Raw genomic sequence first — 20805 nt, forward strand, 5'->3', positions numbered from 1 at the left:
CTTTTTCTTCTTTAATTCATAAAAAAATGTAACATTTCTTTTCCAACATCACAAAACATATAAAGCATAATAATGTTGAACATATCCATTCACACCACATTATCATACACAACTTTCATATAAAGCACAAGTAAGAATAAGCGCTCATAATAAAAAATAATCACATTTAGTAAAGATTAATTTTTACCGTAAAATACATTTTAATTATTTTTCTTTTTAAAAGACAAGAATTGCTATCACTATTCAATAACACAGCCCTAGCACTTAGTATGGACGTATGGAGGAAAAAGCTCTTACCTTAGACGCCGCTTTACTTCCTAGCAAAACTCTCAAAAGACATTGATCTTTTGATACGCTAAGCTCATTCTACATGTTCACTGCTGCAATGCATATACAATTTCCCTCGCTCCCGACATTATTTTGACGATCTGACCGTTGATAATAGAGAACCATGTGCCCTCATTCTAATAAACGTGACAAGGAGGTTGTTAGGGTATATTTCCTATGTCTTTCTACATAAGGTTTGCAGTCATGAGAGTGTAAGATTTGCTACTAGCGTGGCAAGGGAATTTTAAAGTGATGGAGACTATATGGTTCAGAAAAAATATCAAGGATATACTATATAATACCAATAAAATTGTATGGCCATTGCAGAAAATATCCAAAGGCATAGAGGGAGAGAAGTATAAGTGTTGGGTTGCAATTTCATGAGACAAGAGTCGAATATGATAAGGTTATTAAAACTGTAACATACTAATATACTCGTGTGGCTGAATAATATATGTGAATGGTATTTGAATTCAAGGCCGATGTGGGAAGAGACATGCAACCAAATGGGTTAGTTGGGTTAATGGATTTATTCATAAGAAAACTAAAGGTATGGTTACGTTGGACCAAGCACAGAAGGTTTAATGAAATTGAGAGAATGAAATCAATGTGAGTAACTGTCAAAGGCTATGGAAAATAATCAGAGAACATTGTGATAGGGAATGGTGTGTGATAGATATAAGAGAGGCAGTGTATCGTACACATGTTGGTGAGAGACTGGCAAGGGCACCGTTTTGAGAGTCCGAGAAATAAACAACTAAGAGATTTTACATGTGATAGAATGAAATAGCTAATTAGTAGAACTTTGCCTCCACTCCATCAAATCTTAAACGTGGGTGGGTTATGGGGTAACCGTAAATGCCACTAACTACTCTAATTAATCAAAGTTATGACCTAATAGATAGGAACAAATGAATCAGAATAACTCTGAGTGTTAACTAACCATAATTTCAACCTGGCTTTAGAAAAACGTGGGTAGCAAATTTTTCTTTTAATTAAATATTTATAATGACAAATAACTCATCATATAAAATTATCAAATAATTAATATAAAATAATCTTTACAAATTTTGGGATGTTACAGTTTTATTTTAATATTTAAATTTATTCTTATCTATTTTGTTACATGTGTTATTTGCATTGAATATTGAAAGCATTTTTTGAAAGAGTAAAAGCCAACCCAAAAGAGTTGAAAGAGGTTATTTTCTTTAAATATAATATAGATATGGATTAATATATGTATAGAAAATACATTTTTTTTATTAATGTATTATGATGATTCTATTTGACTCGAAGGATCAGTCTCTGCATGTAGTTGCAGTAGTTGCGGTGCAGAGAACATACGGTTAACACGAAAAATACATTTTTTGCAGTAACAACGCAATGTACTAAATTTTTTTTGTTGAAAGTCCAAATATATTTTAATACTTATCTCGACTAATATTTATATTATGAGAAATACTAATAAGATTGTCTTTTCAACACTCACTTAAACACTTCCATTATAATTATCCACTTTAATTTCTTTCAATAAAAAAGAGAGTGTTTGAATGAGTGTTGAAAAGAGGCGTTTAAAACACTCCTCTTATATTATGTTACTGAATCAATGTACAATTAGTTTTATAGATTTGATGTATGGTTACAGAAGATTATATCAAATTCTCAAAACCGAGTTTTTTTAATTAAATTCATGAAAATAATCTAGCAAGTGTTTCATACTTACATTGTTTATTCTCTGTTACTCAGAAACACGACCTCGGAATCACCCTAACTTTTTATTGGTAGATCTTTTCAATTAACAACCACAGTCTCACAACATTATTGCAAATATGATGGTCACACATCTAAATGTTCTTTTAATGATTTAGTATTTAGTGTGCCTAGCATTTGATGCTTCAAGCATTACATTTTTATTGATCTCGTGCGCTGGTTTACAGTAGCAACAAATAACATTATGATACTTTAGGTAAAGAATGAACTTAACAATACATAACACATACATGTACATATTTAATCCGATCGAGTTCTTAAATTTGAACCTTGTTGATTCTCTTTCTCTTCAAAAATTTGATAATAATCGCAACACACACAATTTATATTTATTATATTACAAAACTCATTGGACATAAAATAATTTAATGTAAGAGTTACATTTCACAATGCCAAGGAAAAAATGGTACATGACATTGTGTTTATGTTATCCTTCAATGTGCTGTTTACACCTCTTTCTTTCATTTTCTCATACAACTCATGAGCCTGATCGTTCATGTTTGACTTCAAATATGCATTAATGAAACATGTATAAGTAACTACATTTGGTAAACAGCATTCTCGCGACATTTCATGAAATAACGCATTCATTTCTCCAGTATTACAAAAAGCAGCAATTAGACTTGTATACGCTATCTGATCACGATATATACCACTTTCTTTCGTTATCTCACTTTCTTTCATTATCTGAAGAAAGTTTGTTGGTGGAAGTGAAGTTTTCTGCGGAGTAAGCATTTCAATGCCATTAACATTTACAGGTTAATCATAAAGAGAGAGTTCTGTTTTCCGGCGGCGTTGCGGCTGTTATGTTTTTTCAGTTTCTGGTTTCCACTGTTTGGTTCTTTTTGAAACATCATGGTACTTGTTTTTGTCAGTGATTTTTCTGTTTTAGTTTCAATCTTATTTATTATCTTTTACTCTTTTTTTTCTCTCTCTCATTTTCAATGGATTTTTAGAGGGAGTTTGCCTTTCTTTGCCACAACCACAAATCATTAATTTTTTAAAATTGAGAAATCAAAACTTTAATTTATTTTATACAATAAAACTTTATTTTTTGAAAATATGGAAATCAAAAGTGCATTTACACTATAAATACTAGCGAAATGATAAAGGAATAACATGAACATTTGTGTTTGTTACAATTTTATTTTAATATTTAAGTTTATTCTTATCTATTTTGTTACATGTGTTATTTGCATTGAAAATTGGGAGCATTTTTTGAAAGAGTAAAAGTGAACTCAAAAGAGTTGAAAGAGATTATTTTCTTTATATATAATATAGATATGGATTAATATATGTACAGAAAATACATTTTTTTATTAATGTATTATGATGATTCTATTTGTCTCGAAGGATCAGTCTCTGCATGTAGTTGCAGTAGCTGCGGTGAAGAGAACATATGGTTGACACGAAAAATACATTTTTTGTAGTAACAACACAATGTACTAATTTTTTTTTGTTGAAAGTCCAAATATATTTTAATACTTATCTCGACTAATATTTATATTATGAGAAATACTAATAAGATTGTCAACACTCACTTAAACACTACCATTATAATTATCCACGTTAATTTCTTTCAATAAAAAAGAGAGTGTTTGAATGAGTGTTGAAAAGAGGCGTTTTAAACACTCCTCTTATATTATGTTACTGAATCAATGTACAATTAGTTTTATAGATTTGATGTATGGTTACAGAAGATTATATCAAATTCTCAAAACCAAGTTTTTTTAATTAAATTCATGAAAATAATCTAGCAAGTGTTTCATACTTACATTGTTTATTCTCTGTTACTCAGAAACACGGCCTCGGAATCACCCTAACTTTTTATTGGTAACTATTTATAATTAACAACCACAGTCTCACAACATTATTGCAAATATGACGGTCACACATCTAAATGTTCTTTTAATGATTTAGTATTTAGTGTGCCTAGCATTTGATGCTTCTAGCATTACATTTTTACTGATCTCGTGCGCTGGTTTACAACAGCAACAAATAACATTATGATACTTTAGGTAAAGAATGAAATCAACAATACATAACACATACATGTACATATTTACTCCGATCGAGTTCTTAAATTCGAACCTCGATGATTCTCTTTCTCTTCAAAAATTTGATAATAATCGCAACACACCCACTTTATATTTATTGTATTACAAAACTCATTGGACATAAAATAATTTAATGTAAGAGTTACATTTCACAATGCCAAGGAAAAAATGGTACATGGCATTGTGTTTATGCTATCCTTCAGTGTGCAGTTTACACCTCTTTCTTTCATTTTCTTATACAACTCATGAGCTTGATCGTTCACGTTTGACTTCGAATATGCATTAATGAAACATGTATAATTAACTACATTTGGTGAACAGCCTTCTCGCAACATTTCATGAAATAATGCATCCGCCTTATTCATTTCTCCAGTATTACAAAAAGGAGCAATTAGACTTGTATACACTATCTGATCTGGATATACACCACTTTCTTTCATTATCTCATTTTCTTTCATTATCTAAAGAAAGTTTGTTGGTGGAAGTGAACTCTTCTGCGGAGTAAGCATTTTACTGCCATTAACGTTTACAGGTTAATCATAGTGATAGAGTTCTGTTTTCCGGCGGCGTTGCGGCTGTTATGTTTTTTCAGTTTCTGGTTTCCACTGTTTGGTTCTTTTTGAAACATCATGGTACTTGTTTTTGTCTGTGATCTTTTCTGTTTTAGTTTCAATTTTATTTACTATCTTTTACGCTTTTTTTTCTCTCTCTCATTTTCAATGGATTTTTAGAGGGAGTCTTTCTTTCTTTGTCACAACCACAAATCATTAATTTTTTAAAATTGAGAAATCAAAACTTTAATTTATTTTATACAATAAAACTTTATTTTTTAAAAATATGGAAATCAAAAGTGCATTTACACTATAAATACTAGCGAAATGATAAAGGAATAACATGAACATTTGTGTTTCTTACAGTTTTATTTTAATATTTAAATTTATTCTTATCTATTTTGTTACATGTGTTATTTGCATTGAAAATTGAGAGCATTTTTTGAAAGAGTAAAAGCCAACCCAAAAGAGTTGAAAGAAGTTATTTTCTTTATATATAATATAGATATGGATTAATATATGTATAGAAAATACATTTTTTTATTATTGTATTATGATGATTCTATTTGACTCGAAGGATCAGTCTCCGCATGTAGTTGCAGTAGTTGCGGTGCAGAGAACATACGGTTAACACGAAAAATACATTTTTTGTAGTAACAACACAATGTACTGATTTTTTTTTGTTGAAAGTCCAAATATATTTTAATACTTATCTCGACTAATATTTATATTATGAGAAATACTAATAAGATTGTCTTTTCAACACTCACTTAAACACATACATGTACATATTTAATCCGATCGAGTTCTTAAATTCGAACCTCGTTGATTCTCTTCCTCTTCGAAAATTTGATAATAATCGCAACACACCCAATTTATATTTATTGTATTACAAAACTCATTGGACATAAAATAATTTAATGAAAGAGTTACATTTCACAATGCCAAGGAAAAAATGGTCCATGGCATTGTGCTTATGCTATCCTTCAGTGTGCTCTTTACACCTCTTTTTTTCATTTTCTTATACTCCCTCTGTCCGTTAATGTAACCCTCCTTTGCATTTTTCACATTTCTTAAGAAAAGTTGTCAGTGTAATTAATGTGTCTGTTTTGTGTATTAATATTACCAATTGTCCTTTGTTTGTATGTGTATTAAATTTGACTATTCATATTTCAAGACAAGTTAATTAGTAGCATTAATTAGGGGTATGTTTAGGAAAAAAGTAATAAATGCATCTAGTAATTTGAAAAGGGGTTACATTTAGGGACAAAAATAAAATCAAATGGGTGATTACATTAAGGGATGGAGAGAGTACAACTCATGAGCCTCATCGTTCATGTTTGACTTCAAATACGCATTAATGAAACAGGTATACGTAACTACATTTGGTGAACAACCTTCTCTCGACATTTCATGAAATAACGCCTCCTCCTTATTCATTTCTCCAGTATTACAAAAAGCAGCAACTGATCTGGATATACACCACTTTCTTTCATTATCTCACTTTCTTTCATTATCTTTAATAATTCATATGCCGTAGGCAGTTTACAATTACGGATGAATAGGTTAATAAGAATTGTATAAGTTTTGACATTGAAAGTGATTCCTACTTTTGTCATTTTTGTGAATAACATCCAAGCCTTTTCAAAGTTCGACTTTTTGGCAAAGCATGATATAAGAGTACTATAATTAACAACATCAGGAAGTACGTTCCTTTTCAGCATTACTGGCAAAAGCTGCAGTGCCTTTTCTGGAACACTTTCTCTGAAACGCACCGTTTTATTAAGTAAAAAATAATAAAAAATAAATAAAGATATATGTTTAAACCCACCGTACCCCACCAAACATTTTTCAACACATTTCTCATATCTCTCTTTTCCTTTCTTTTCTTCTTCTTCTCGTTACCAGAACCTTCTCCATTTTTCTTTCTCTTCACATTTCAATTCACAAGCTCAAAATTAAACACCCATCTCTCAAGAATCTACTCATATTCCAAATAAAAGCTTTCTCATACCACACAAGTGCTATGTGGTAATATTTTGGAGTATGGGCAGTGCTCTAAGAAAAAGGAGAAGAATACACATTTCTTGGAAGTTGTTCATTGAAACTCTTTGAGGTTTTAACAAGAGCTGGAATAAATGTATGATGATCAGATTCGGTGAGAATTGCTCCGGTGGTTATTTTGAAAGGCATTGCTAGGAACGGAGTGGATTCGTCAAAGTTGTGAGTTGATGACGATCATTATCATTTATTTTCATTATCGTTATTATTGATATCTTTATGATTTTTATTGATATCTTTATGATTTTATATGTTAAAGTGTTTACAAAAATGGGGAACACGCCTTTTGAACATTTTTTTTCCTCTCATTGATACATATGTTAAAAGTCATTGATATTATTATGATCTCTATTAAGATTTATCTTTGACTTATTGAGCAAAGGATTTGAAATTGAGATTTGGTTGCATATACAATGATATGAGTTTTGAGATGTGGGAAATACGGTTTTGAGATATATGTTCTTGAGAATTTTCGATGTTAAAATACGCTTCATTTGGATTTGGATTGTATTTGTGATTTATAAAGTAAAGAAATTGAAACGGAGGATTTGATTTTACGTATTTTCGTAGTTGTTTGATATGTTGTGAAACGTGATTTTGAAATATGCGTTTTTCAAAGGTTTGATGTTAAATTGAATACAATTTGGATTTTGATTTGGATTTGAATTTACTTATGACTCTAAGTAGTAGATTTTCGATTGAGTTTTGATGATACATATTTTGAGATAAGTTTCATTATGTTGTGAAATATGGTTTTAACATTGGGTTTTAAGAATAATGTTTTGAGAATTTCGGATATAATGACGACGTCCTAGGTGCACCTAGTATGCGATTTCGATTTGGGAAAGTTATCCGTTAGATGGAGCTGCCCCCATGGAAAGGCCACCATTAGGAGGGGAGGGCTATCAACGAGATAAAGCTAGTTCTCGATTCACCCATTTGATTATTTTCACTAAAGTTAGATTTCTATACTTTATTTAAAGTTGATTATTTTGGTATTATGAAACTGAATATGATTTTATATTTTCTTTGAAGTGATTATATTGATTCCATTTCATTAAGTCCGATTTTTATATTCTACTTGGATTTGATTATCATGATTCCTTTTAATTATACTCAATTTCTATATTTTCTTTAAAGTTGTGGATTTGGTTTCGCCTCTTGACGACATTGAAATTTTGATGATAAATTTACAAAGTTTTATGAATTTTCATGGTACACTTGATTGTGAATTTATTATATTTTTATACGGTTACTAGCCTTGTAAGTTAAAAATTAGATTTGAGAAAAATAAATAATCGTGTCCTTGTGTGTTTCCCTTCTAGTTGGTAGTGGTTGTTGTCTCCTCACTAAGTCCTTGTGACTTACTCTTTTATTTTCTATTTTTTTTTCCAGATTTCCAAGCAGCTAGGTAAAAAGCTGCTAGTAGTCAAAGTTTACCCGTCTCTTGTTTGGTAGGTTTCTTTGAAGAATGTCTCTTTTGTTTATGCATATGTGGAGTCAGAGTATCTGCAGCTATTTGAAGTATGAATGTTTTCTTTTGAGATGTACAGTTATGTAAATATATCATATTGAAAGTCTGGATGATAATACAGGTTGACAAACAGGATTAAAATCTTGGAAAAATATTGAAAATACAGAGGATACTCTGTTGAAATTTTAGTGGATATTATTTTGAAATTAAAGTCAAATTGGAAATAGTCTAAATTTTAGTTTGCTAAGTGTTGTCAATAGGCTTGCCGAAATGGGATGTTCTAGTTCGTGCGCCGGTCACGATTTTGAATTTTGGGTCGTGACAAAGTTGGTATCAGAGCTCGGTTGTAGGTCCTAATAGCTGCAGACATAGAATGAAAATAGATTCTTGCTAGTAAATTGTGAACCGCGGCACCATTTACTTGCAAAAATTTATTTGCATTCTATGGTAGTGTCACTTGTTGTTCAATCTTATGATTACTTTTGGGTCTTTGAATTGTCTCACTTTGCTTGTCGTCTCGTCCTATTTTTGATCAATTTTCTTTCATTTGGTGAGGATGCCGCACAACACTAGAAGGGAAAATAGTTCGTTTTGGGTCTACTGCCTAACCTTAAGAGCCTAGTCTAAGAGGTCGTTGTTTAGGTCGTACTCGTGGTCGATTTAAAGCAGATGATGGAGGTAGCGACGTTCACGTTGACGAACGTGACTTGGTTACATTAGTAGCTAATATTGTAGTGTCTATAGGAAGACGAACTTTGCTGATGTTATTGCAACAACTTGTTGGGGTTTCTGTTGGGAAGAAGCTTGTTAATTTTTAACAAACGAATTTTGATGGTCAACAAATAGTAATATCACAAAAGGATGGATCCAGTAGAATAAATATAAGATAGTTAGAATGATTATATCTTGATTAGGCACCCTTGTTTATCCTAAAATTTCTTTTATGGTAATAAGTATGTTTATGCTAGTATAAATGTTGGAGGGAAATTCTATCAAGACAATTGATGTATAAAATTATAGAAATGATTTAAAAGAAAATTTGAAATGCAACCTATGAGTAACATGCTCATAGTGGATTATAGAAAATCACAGAAAATGGAAATGATGAGAAAAATTGAAATGAGTAACATGCTCATAGAAAAAAAAAAGAAAGAAAGAAATGAGAATATTGAGAAAAACACCGTTTGCTACAACGAGAGATAATGTAGCCTATGACGTACGGGTCATAGTAATCCGTTTGCTACAACGAGAGATAATGTAGCCTATGACGTACGGGTCATAGTAATCCGTTTGCTACAACGAGAGATAATGTACCCTATGAGGTACGGCTCATAGTAATGAATGAAATATATAATTAATGATATGAAATTTTAAGTCAAGAATTATTCGAATAATAATTGAAAGAGAACAAAAATAAAATTATGGAACCAAGGAAAAATTCTAAGGACCCTCCAACATGAATACTAACATAGCATACACACATTAACATTAAAGTTATGTTTAGAATGAATTAGCTACGAAGCAGTATTTCATGGGCATTTTACCAATAGTTGGAAATGAGGAATTTTAATTATGGAACTCCGGCTTAGTTAGCCGAAACTAGTTGTTAACGGAAAAGGATCAGAGACATACTCAGATAAATATGCCAAAGTATAAGCTATATGAGAATATGATATTTTGGATATATGATTATGATAATTACTAGGATATTGTTTCGGTGAGTATTCTATGGCAAGGATTGTTCAATGAAGAAACAATATAATCCGAAGAAGTGATGCATGAAAAGTAATCATGCTTATTTGAAACCAAAGGCCGGTAGTGGTTAAAATTCGAGGACGAATTTTTTTAAGGGGGGAAGAATGAAACGCACCGTTTTATTAAGTAAAAAAAAATAAAAAAATAATAAAGATATATGTTTAAACCCACCGTACCCCACCAAACATTTTTCAACACATTTCTCATATCTCTCTTTTCCTTTCTTTTCTTCTTCTTCTCGTTACCAGAACCTTCTCCATTTTTCTTTCTCTTCACATTTCAATTCACAAGCTCAAAATTAAACACCCATCTCTCAAGAATCTACTCATATTCCAAATAAAAGCTTTCTCATACCACACAAGTGCTATGTGGTAATATTTTGGAGTATGGGCAGTGCTCTAAGAAAAAGGAGAAGAATACACATTTCTTGAAAGTTGTTCATTGAAACTCTTTGAGGTTTTAACAAGAGCTGGAATAAATGTATGATGATCAGATTCGGTGAGAATTGCTCCGGTGGTTATTTTGAAAGGCATTGCTAGGAACGGAGTGGATTCGTCAAAGTTGTGAGTTGATGACGATCATTATCATTTATTTTCATTATCGTTATTATTGATATCTTTATGATTTTTATTGATATCTTTATGATTTTATATGTTAAAGTGTTTACAAAAATGGGGAACACGCCTTTTGAACATTTTTTTCCTCTCATTGATACATATGTTAAAAGTCATTGATATTATTATGATCTCTATTAAGATTTATCTTTGACTTATTGAGCAAAGGATTTGAAATTGAGATTTGGTTGCATATACAATGATATGAGTTTTGAGATGTGGGAAATACGGTTTTGAGATATATGTTCTTGAGAATTTTCGATGTTAAAATACACTTCATTTGGATTTGGATTGTATTTGTGATTTATAAAGTAAAGAAATTGAAACGGAGGATTTGATTTTACGTATTTTCGTAGTTGTTTGATATGTTGTGAAACGTGATTTTGAAATATGCGTTTTTCAAAGGTTTGATGTTAAATTGAATACGATTTGGATTTTGATTTGGATTTGAATTTACTTATGACTCTAAGTAGTAGATTTTCGATTGAGTTTTGATGATACATATTTTGAGATAAGTTTCATTATGTTGTGAAATATGGTTTTAACATTGGGTTTTAAGAATAATGTTTTGAGAATTTCGGATATAATGACGACGTCCTAGGTGCACCTAGTATGCGATTTCGATTTGGGAAAGTTATCCGTTAGATGGAGCTGCCCCCATGGAAAGGCCACCATTAGGAGGGGAGGGCTATCAACGAGATAAAGCTAGTTCTCGATTCACCCATTTGATTATTTTCACTAAAGTTAGATTTCTATACTTTATTTAAAGTTGATTATTTTGGTATTATGAAACTGAATATGATTTTATATTTTCTTTGAAGTGATTATATTGATTCCATTTCATTAAGTCCGATTTTTATATTCTACTTGGATTTGATTATCACGATTCCTTTTAATTATACTCAATTTCTATATTTTCTTTAAAGTTGTGGATTTGGTTTCACCTCTTGACGACATTGAAATTTTGATGATAAATTTACAAAGTTTTATGAATTTTCATGGTACACTTGATTGTGAATTTATTATATTTTTATACGGTTACTAGCCTTGTAAGTTAAAAATTAGATTTGAGAAAAATAAATAATCGTGTCCTTGTGTGTTTCCCTTCTAGTTGGTAGTGGTTGTTGTCTCCTCACTAAGTCCTTGTGACTTACTCTTTTATTTTCTATTTTTTTTTTCAGATTTCCAAGCAGCTAGGTAAAAAGCTGCTAGTAGTCAAAGTTTACCCGTCTCTTGTTTGGTAGGTTTCTTTGAAGAATGTCTCTTTTGTTTATGCATATGTGGAGTCAGAGTATCTGCAGCTATTTGAAGTATGAATGTTTTCTTTTGAGATGTACAGTTATGTAAATATATCATATTGAAAGTCTGGATGATAATACAGGTTGACAAACAGGATTAAAATCTTGGAAAAATATTGAAAATACAGAGGATGCTCTGTTGAAATTTTAGTGGATATTATTTTGAAATTAAAGTCAAATTGGAAATAGTCTAAATTTTAGTTTGCTAAGTGTTGTCAATAGGCTTGCCGAAATGGGATGTTCTAGTTCGTGCGCCGGTCACGATTTTGAATTTTGGGTCGTGACATTCTCTGCAAATCCTGTGGATGAATTCATTATATGAATATGGGTTGAAGTAAACTCCATTTTCTTGAAATTTCTCCGACAATGCTAAGGCTTTATTGAAATCGCGCTTCCTGCAGTAAATACTAAGAATGTGATTGCAAGCGATTGTATCTGGCCACATGCCATGTTTTTGCATGACCCAAAATTCTTTCAATGCGTTAGTGAATTGTTTCGATTTGTATAACCCCTTAATTAAACTGCAATAATTAAAAGCAGAAGGAGAAAAATTATTGCTAGTCATCTCTTCCCAAATCTTTATGGCTGAATCCATATCACCTTTCCTGCAAAATCCATCGATTAAAATGCTATAACTATAAACATTGGGCAATATTCCAGAGTTCCTCATTTCTTTAAAAACTTCTGAAGCTTTGTCTACTCTACCTTTCCTGCAAAATCCATTGATTAAAATGCTATACCTATAAACATCGGGAAACATTCCAGAGTTCTTCATTTCTTTAAGAACTTCTAAAGCTTCATCTACTAGACCTCTTTGACATAATCCATATATGACAGCATTAAAACAATGGTTATTGAGAGGCTGGTTTTTACGGCACAAGTTTTGAATTAACCTCCGCGCAACCCCAGGTGAACCAACTTTACAAAGTCCCTTAATATAAGTACCATACGTAACAACATTCGGGGTTTCTCCACTCCTAAAAATCCTCCCTAAAATCTCGGACGCACGTCTAATTTCAACACTACACCCAACACCTCTACAAAAAGATTCAACATGATCGTATATGTATGAATATTCGGCCTCGGACCAAACTTTATCAAAACCTCAAACAAAAATCCCACGTCATCCACTCTATTCTCATCAACTGAACACTTCAACAAAAAATTACACGACATTATATTCAGCTCAATCTCCGCATCCTTAGCACGAATAAAAACATAATAAGCATGGTCAAGCATAGCATTCGAAGCAAACACTTTGATAAGCATATCAAACACAACATTAGACTTTTACACATCAAGCAAAACCGAAACCAATTCACCCACGTCACGATTCTCTTCCTTATAAAATGTAACAATATCTCTAAGCAAAATAAAAACTTTCCAAGACATACCAGCTAAAGCATAAGTGTGAATAATGATACTAAAGAATTGATTGAATTTTCAAAATCATGAATTTGAACACAACCCTTGAATTTAATTTCTCTTGCAACACCCCAATTTAAGGTTTTGAAGACTTTGGAAACTAAACGAGAGAGTTTTGTGGTGGTTTTGGGAAGTGGGGCGTTGAAAATTGGAATTTCAGTTTCAGGTTTTAACATTAATGCAGAAGAAGATGGAGAATAGAACCTGAAGAAAGTTTGTTGGTGGAAGTGAAGTCTTCTGCGGAGTAAGCATTTCACTGCCATTAACGTTTACAGGTTAATCATAGAGAGAGAGTTCTGTTTTCCGACGACGGCGTTGCGGCTGTTATGTTTTTTCAATTTCTGGTTTCAACAATTTGGTTCTTTTTGAAACATCATAGTACTTGTGTTTTGTCTGTGATCTTTTCTGTTTTAGTTTCAATTTTATTTATTATCTTTTACTCTTTTTTTTTCTCTCATTTTCAGTGGATTTTTAGAGGGAGTTTGTCTTTCTTTGCGACAACCACAAATCATTATTTTTTTAAAATTGAGAAATCAAAACTTTAATTTATTTTATTCAATAAAACTTTATTTTTTGAAAATATGGAAATCAAAAGTACATTTACACTATAAATACTAGCGAAATGATAAAGGAATAAAATGAACATTTGTGTTTGTTACAATTTTATTTTAATATTTAAATTTATTCTTATCTCTTTTGTTACATGTGTTATTTGCATTGAAAATTGAGAGCATTTTTTGAAAGAGTAAAAGTCAACCCAAAAGAGTTGAAAGGGTTATTTTCTTTATATATAATATAGATATGGATTAATATATGTATAGAAAATATTTTTTTTTATTAATGTATTATGATGATTCTATTTGACTCGAAGGATCAGTCTCTGCATGTAGTTGCAGTAGTTGCGGTGCAGAGAACATACAGTTAACACGAAAAATACATTTTTTGTAGTAACAACACAATGTACTAATTTTTTTTGTTGAAAGTCCAAATATATTTTAATACTTATCTCGACTAATATTATGAGAAATACTAATAAGATTGTCTTTTCAACACTCACTTAAACACTTCCATTATAATTATCCACGTTAATTTCTTTCAATGAAAAAGAGAGTGTTTGAACGAGTGTTGGAAAGAGGCGTTTTAAACACTCTTCTTATATTATGTTACTGAATCAATGTACAATTAATTTTATAGATTTGATGTATGGTTACAGAAGATTATATCAAATTCTCAAAATCGAGTTTTTTTTAATTAAATTCATGAAAATAATCTAGCAAGTGTTTCATACTTACATTGTTTATTCTCTGTTACTCAGAAACACGGCCTCGAAATCACCCTAACTTTTTATTGGTAGCTCTTTACAATTAACAACCACAGTCTCACAACATTATTGCAAATATGACGGTCACACATCTAAATGTTCTTCTAATGATTTAGTATTTAGTGTGCCTAGCATTTGATGCTTCTAGCATTACATTTTTACTGATCTCGTGTGCTGGTTTACAACAACAACAAATAACATTATGATACTTTAGGTAAAGAATGAATTCAACAATACATAACACATACATGTACATATTTAATCCGATCGAGTTCTTAAATTCGAACCTCGTTGATTCTCTTCCTCTTCGAAAATTTGATAATAATCGCAACACACCCAATTTATATTTATTGTATTACAAAACTCATTGGACATAAAATAATTTAATGAAAGAGTTACATTTCACAATGCCAAGGAAAAAATGGTCCATGGCATTGTGCTTATGCTATCCTTCAGTGTGCTGTTTGCAACCTTTTGGTCCATAATGTTTAGACCCGCGCCTCACATGCTTGTTGCATAAGTAGCAGTAATGGCTTTGGCATGCCCAACAAAACATGTGATTATTGTTTCCAATCTGTTGATGAATTCAAAATGGTAATAGAGAAAGTTCTTAGTGATGATGAAGAAATAGAAAACAAAACTTTGCTTCAATCAATAGATAAGTTTGAGACAGGTTCTAGAGTTCCACTTGAGAAAATCATGGTCATTATGGGTATTTTAATTGTTCAGCATGGAAAGCGCCTAATGGAAATGTATCTAAAGTTTGTCAAATTAAAAACATTCATCATGCAGTTCTTTTCTAAACTGCACTTATCTTCCCCACTTTCTAACAGAGTTGGTTAGTTTTTAGGGAATCATAGGTTCAACGTTTTCCTAATCATTAAATAAAAAGATATGCCTTTGAGTTGCAAAAGCACATTAAAAATGAAGAGAAAAATGTTTTAGAGATTTCTCAAGTAAATAGCTGATACACAGCGTAAATGTCGGCAACAATATATTGAATTATAATGCACGAGCGTGCCTTTCTGGTTTTGCACTGTGTACTAAGTCAGGTATTCCAAAATATGCAAATACATCAGAAAAAGAGTTTAACTTGTATATTATGAAAATGTAAAATAGTTTTTAGTTTACACAAACATCCAATCAGATTTCACTGTTTAGTAATTTTACACGGTCGTTCAATCAAATCTCACTATTTGGACATATAATACTATCTCCAAAATTACCTACACAAATATCTAAATTGTGAGATGTGGTTGAATGTCTATGTAAAACTATTGTACATTGTCATTGCATACAAATTAACTTCTCAACAAAAACTGGAAGGTCACTTCTCTTGAAGATACTAAAATAGATTTCAGATTACAAGAGCTATATCACAGGCTATGAGGCTAACCTAATACTAGAACCACAAGTCTCAACATGCAACATGTTATTGTTAGTCCAGTAACTCAGCAATCATTAAACCATTCATTTTAGAGCATAAAACAGATAACTTCAAGTCATATTTTTTTATAGGAAACAAACAGAAAACTTTACATACCTTTACATTAAATTGGCGACACCTAGGACAAGCTGAGCCACCGAGGTGAAAGAGTTCAGCTTGTATTTGTTGTACTTCCTGGCGAGGATTGATTCGTGGTTGCCAATTCTCAACCATTTCTCGTGGGAACAATTCACATGACTCCTCCCCTTCCCTTAAATGACAAAAACAGGTTTCTTAAAATTGGAATGTTTGGCATATGAAAACCATGCAAAAGAATTTCTAAAGCCATACCTGTAATGTCCATATGGATCTGATGAGTCAAGTGCTTTGTTGCAGAGGTAACAGAAGTACTTTCCACAATTACCGCACTTCATTTTGTTACAACCTCCAGTTCGAGAAATCGCCATATCACAAAAAGGGCACAACTTGGAATCACGGTGAATTGCTTTGATACTGAGCATTTCATTGATTTTTGCAAGTTCAATTTGCCTTTGATTCCCCTTTAAACGAGATGAATTTTGACGATCCTATGACAAGGACGAAATCCAGAAAAATTGAAGCCTTTTTTAGGTTAAAAAAATTACAGGAAAAACACATGTCAAAGTACATGTCTCTGTGGACATCATGGACTACAGCATCTAGAAACTACGACACAGTGCATGCAAGCATTCAAATAATCGCCTCGTATAATAACAGTTAATGAGGAAATCCCACAGGTACAACTAGTGGATCATCCTAAATTCTAATTAGAACAAGATCCAAACAGTTATGTTGTTGATGTAAGGAAAACTAGAAAACTCTATCATTTATTTCATAATTGGATATTATTCAACAACAAAAATTTCCGAAGTTTTTGGCCAAAATTAATATACGAGGAAAAACATAGAACTCTTATCAAATCTACAATAACTAAGTATAAATGTGTGTTTGGATTCCCATTTGGAATGCCAAAAGCTATAGTTTGGGAAAAAGCTTTTGGACAAACTATGGTTTGGATATTTTCAAAGGGAGATTCAAACATGATTGGCATAGCTGGCAAAGATTAAGTTAAGAGCGGTGTTATCAGTAGCAGATTGCGGAAAATTGAGGAACACCAAAAATCCTCTGTCATATAGCAGATAGTGTTGCGAGTGAACAGCGAAGCCACATGGCGGTTGAAATAAGTCAATTATTATATATAAAAAAATGACATCCTAGATACAAAATAAAAAGGGAATGGAGACAGAGTGTAGCTTACATATTGCAAGGTTTATGATGACATGCTGTCATTATGTAATTTTTAGGACTTATTTTGACATTTTGATAGAGTTCTAAGCAACATTAAGTGTCCAGGAGCAGTTAAAAGCAACAAATTTGGAAGATCTGGAAGCTGTCAATCGTATTGCGATTTTCAGCATCGCAATACGATTTCTTGAAGTCAGAGAGCATGTTTTTGAAGGAGCTGAATCGTAATACGATCCAGCCAATCGCAATACGATTTCAAGAAGGAGCAGAAGGTAATTTAGGGTTTAATGAAGCCATCGTGGTACGATTTTCCAATCGTAGTGCGATTTTGGGCGATCCAGAAGTTGCCTATTTAAGCTCAACTCACTCTCAAACATAAGGATTACGATTTTGGAGAACTAAAGTGCGATTTTAACACCCAGAAGGCTGCAGCGGAGAGGATTTCATCATCTCTAACCCAGTTTATGTATGTTTTAATTCTTTCATTGATTATGCTATTTGTAAACTCAATTATGAGTAGCTAAATCTCTTAGAGATTAGGTCGGAGATGAACCTATGTAACCCTAATTGATCATATGTTGCTGTGAAACTCTATTGTTTATTAATGAATTTCTAGTCTTTATTCAATTCAATTGTTCTTAATGCTTTTTATATCCTGATCAAATATAAACATGATTTTGTGAGAACGAATGACTACTGACCATAGCTTTCGACTTGGACCTAATTGAATTGTTCTAATAAACATGGTTAGTCTAGGAATGGATAATCGTTTGTTAGTGATATTAGGTTAACGTTCATAAAACCTTCAAGGATTATTAGACCACCTAAGGAATTAGGGGCTGTAGTTTAAGAAGAGGGTCCTAACTCAAGGGATTGATTAGGGCTAATTTGTTAACTATCGTGAAACTAGAAAATCATTAGTAACAATAGGTGCAGTAACCAATTAGGGGAAACATAGAGGATTCAAAGACCTGATCTCATCTCTCTCATATTTTCTTAATCAAATCTAATTCTTTTATTTGATTTCATAAAATCAAACCAAATCTACTGCCTAGTGGCAAACTAAAATAAACTTTTATACATCCTATTTTTATAACGCGATTGAATTATTGAAGTTAAAAACAGTCCTCGTGGGATCGATATTTTTACTACTTCGATAGTATTTGGTGCACTTGTCAAACCTCTATCAGTTTACATATTACAGCAAATAGGAGTAAATAAGTAATACTCATTGATTCTTCAGTTTTTCTTTTATAAAAAAAGGCCATATTTGGCACACATGCAGATTCTTCAAATTTATCATTTCTAATGCCCCTAAAAACTGGAGTAGCGGACACTATTGCCCTAATAGCAAAACTAGGTAGTGTCGCAGTTTTGATAGTGAGTTAATCAAAATGTGCTATGGTATAGCGCCACTATTTGACATCACTAGTTAAGTGTATTCTTTACGATTCTTATGAATAAAGTTTGAGCTGATAATTAAGATATTGAAACTCAAACATCAAATAAAATGAAGCAGCTCCTATGAATTTCTGGACATATATATCATACCTGAAGAAGCTGAAGCTTCATTTCAAGGGTCATGCATGCAATGCCAACATGGCGGCGTTCCCTGCAAAGGGTACAAAAGCTAAAAAAGCATTTTGGGCACTGAGCATGTTCGTCTTCCTCCTCTATACAGGGTGTTTCACATCTCGGGCAATAAGCAACATCAGACATCGATGCAAGTGTTTTCTCTAACATCATAGATTCCCAACGTTCGTATTCCTCGTCGCCAAGAAAGTGTTTTAAAAGGCCTGGTGGAATCATCTCCTTGCATTTTGCATCAAGACATTGAAGATTACTAACGTTTCCTTCCTTTACATGTATCTGTGTAAAGGTCTGTAAGCATTTGCGGCAAAAAAAAATGTTTGCATGGTAACCGGACGAATTCGGTACCTGTTAGATGACAAAGAAAGTTATTAAATAAAAAAAATTGGTGGATAAAGTGGAAGACATAACAACCATGGTCAAAGTTAATTTGATTTGAGCAAGCGTGGGTAAAAGCATCAACCACGAATATTAAGTCAGGCATAGTGGGAATATTAAGTCAAGCATATATTGAAAATAACCTGGATATTCACTATCGCAAACACAACATTCATGCAATTCTTTAAGGAAGTTTTGATGGCGTCTCTCATTGTTGTAGCTTTGTAAAAAAGGAATATCAGCATCAATGCATCCAATTCCCGAAACCACGCGTGCATCCGCAACACGATTCAAACCATAAGGACCTAATCTAATCTCCTCATCAAATCCCAAATGAGAAAGAGAAGAATTTTGTAACCATTCTACCCAACTGTAAATCACTTCCTGCCCTTGTTGTTCTGTCCATATTGAATCCAACTTGGAACATAAACTTAAAATCTTCGCAGATTCCAGCCACTTAACAGAGATTGTAAATATAGGCGGTTGGTGACTCGGATACGACTTAGGTAATAAACATGTCAAAACAATCGGTGGAAGATATTGAACTTTGAAAGAGTATAAGAAGTTGTCTGAATTGTTGCTTAATGTCTCAAGTTCATTAACAGAGTTAACCTTCGCAGTAATGCCTATTTCACCCAAAACATCAATGTTTATGTGTATCTGAGGAAAGGACACAAAAAAAAGAGTCATGAATAGGTTTCAGATAAATTTCTTGTAATTAAAAACAAAGATAAGTTTGCCAAAACTATGTTATTGGCATAGATCAATACCTGAAAACAACGCAGACCTTTCCATGTATCAAGGCTGAAAACGTTTTCTCCATAAATTGATTCCACCACAAGTAACTGCAAAACATAAAATAATATTCAGTTGATGCAGTCATCACCACGAGCGCAATGGTATTTTTCAGCATCCAAATAAATTTCCAAATATCACGTCCATCTATCTCGGATTGTGATTGTGATCTCTTCCTCGGATAATTCAATTTGTTGAATATCACAAAGCAACTTATCAAGCCTATTAGTATTATTCATACCAAAATCAATATCATTATTATCATAATCATCTTCTTCCTTGGTCTTGCTTGAACTGGCCACGTCATCAACGGTGTTGTTCTTCTTGTTGTTATTACTGTTGACATCAACAACCTCAGGGGAAACTGGTTCTTCAACCGCCGCAGAGTTAGGTGAAGAAACAATAAGTTCGGATTTGTTAACGTAGCGAAGTTTCGATTTGGTACGATGTTGTTGTTGTGATTTGTTGCGGTGATATCTACTACCATTCATGTTTGATGGAATTGAATTCACCTCCTCCTCAATTTTAAGTTTCCGCCGCTAATGATGTTTCAAACATATTTATGAACACAATGCACTAATTTTTTTTTTTGTTGAAAGTCCAAATATATTTTAATACTTATCTCGACCAATATTTATATTATGAGAAATACTAATAAGATTGTCTTTTCAACACTCAC

General features: G+C 32.2%; 1 protein-coding gene, 2 long non-coding RNA genes and 1 pseudogene across 4 annotated transcripts; 2 read left to right on the forward strand and 2 right to left on the reverse strand.

Moving 5' to 3' along the window:
- Positions 1 to 4303: 4303 nt before the first annotated feature.
- On the reverse strand, positions 4304 to 13620 carry LOC146920734 (uncharacterized; annotated as a pseudogene).
- Positions 6710 to 8451, forward strand: LOC146920735 (uncharacterized). Its single transcript, XR_015011892.1, has 2 exons — positions 6710 to 6928; positions 8162 to 8451. It is a non-coding gene; the product is annotated as an uncharacterized LOC146920735 (long non-coding RNA).
- On the forward strand, positions 10316 to 12080 carry LOC146920736 (uncharacterized). Its single transcript, XR_015011893.1, has 2 exons — positions 10316 to 10558; positions 11791 to 12080. It is a non-coding gene; the product is annotated as an uncharacterized LOC146920736 (long non-coding RNA).
- A 1288-nt stretch (positions 13621 to 14908) lies between the features above and the next one.
- LOC146920737 (uncharacterized) lies at positions 14909 to 20659 on the reverse strand. 2 transcript variants are annotated; one of them, XM_085714189.1, is made up of 7 exons: positions 20297 to 20659; positions 20102 to 20209; positions 19475 to 19991; positions 18915 to 19301; positions 16431 to 16666; positions 16197 to 16350; positions 14909 to 15227 (listed from the first exon to the last, which is right to left on the reverse strand). In XM_085714189.1, the coding sequence occupies exons 3-7, from the start codon at positions 19607 to 19609 to the stop codon at positions 15099 to 15101; spliced, it is 1041 nt and encodes a 346-aa protein (XP_085570315.1). In that variant the 5' UTR covers positions 19610 to 19991; positions 20102 to 20209; positions 20297 to 20659; the 3' UTR covers positions 14909 to 15098. The 2 variants fall into 2 exon arrangements, with proteins under 2 accessions (XP_085570315.1, XP_085570314.1); XM_085714188.1 differs by having other exon boundaries at positions 20102 to 20187; positions 20284 to 20659.
- Between the last annotated feature and the right edge of the window lie 146 nt (positions 20660 to 20805).

This window comes from Medicago sativa, chromosome 5 (assembly GCF_051527215.1).
Source record: "Medicago sativa cultivar Bolivia chromosome 5, Bolivia_mono, whole genome shotgun sequence".
Lineage (NCBI taxonomy): Eukaryota > Viridiplantae > Streptophyta > Magnoliopsida > Fabales > Fabaceae > Medicago > Medicago sativa.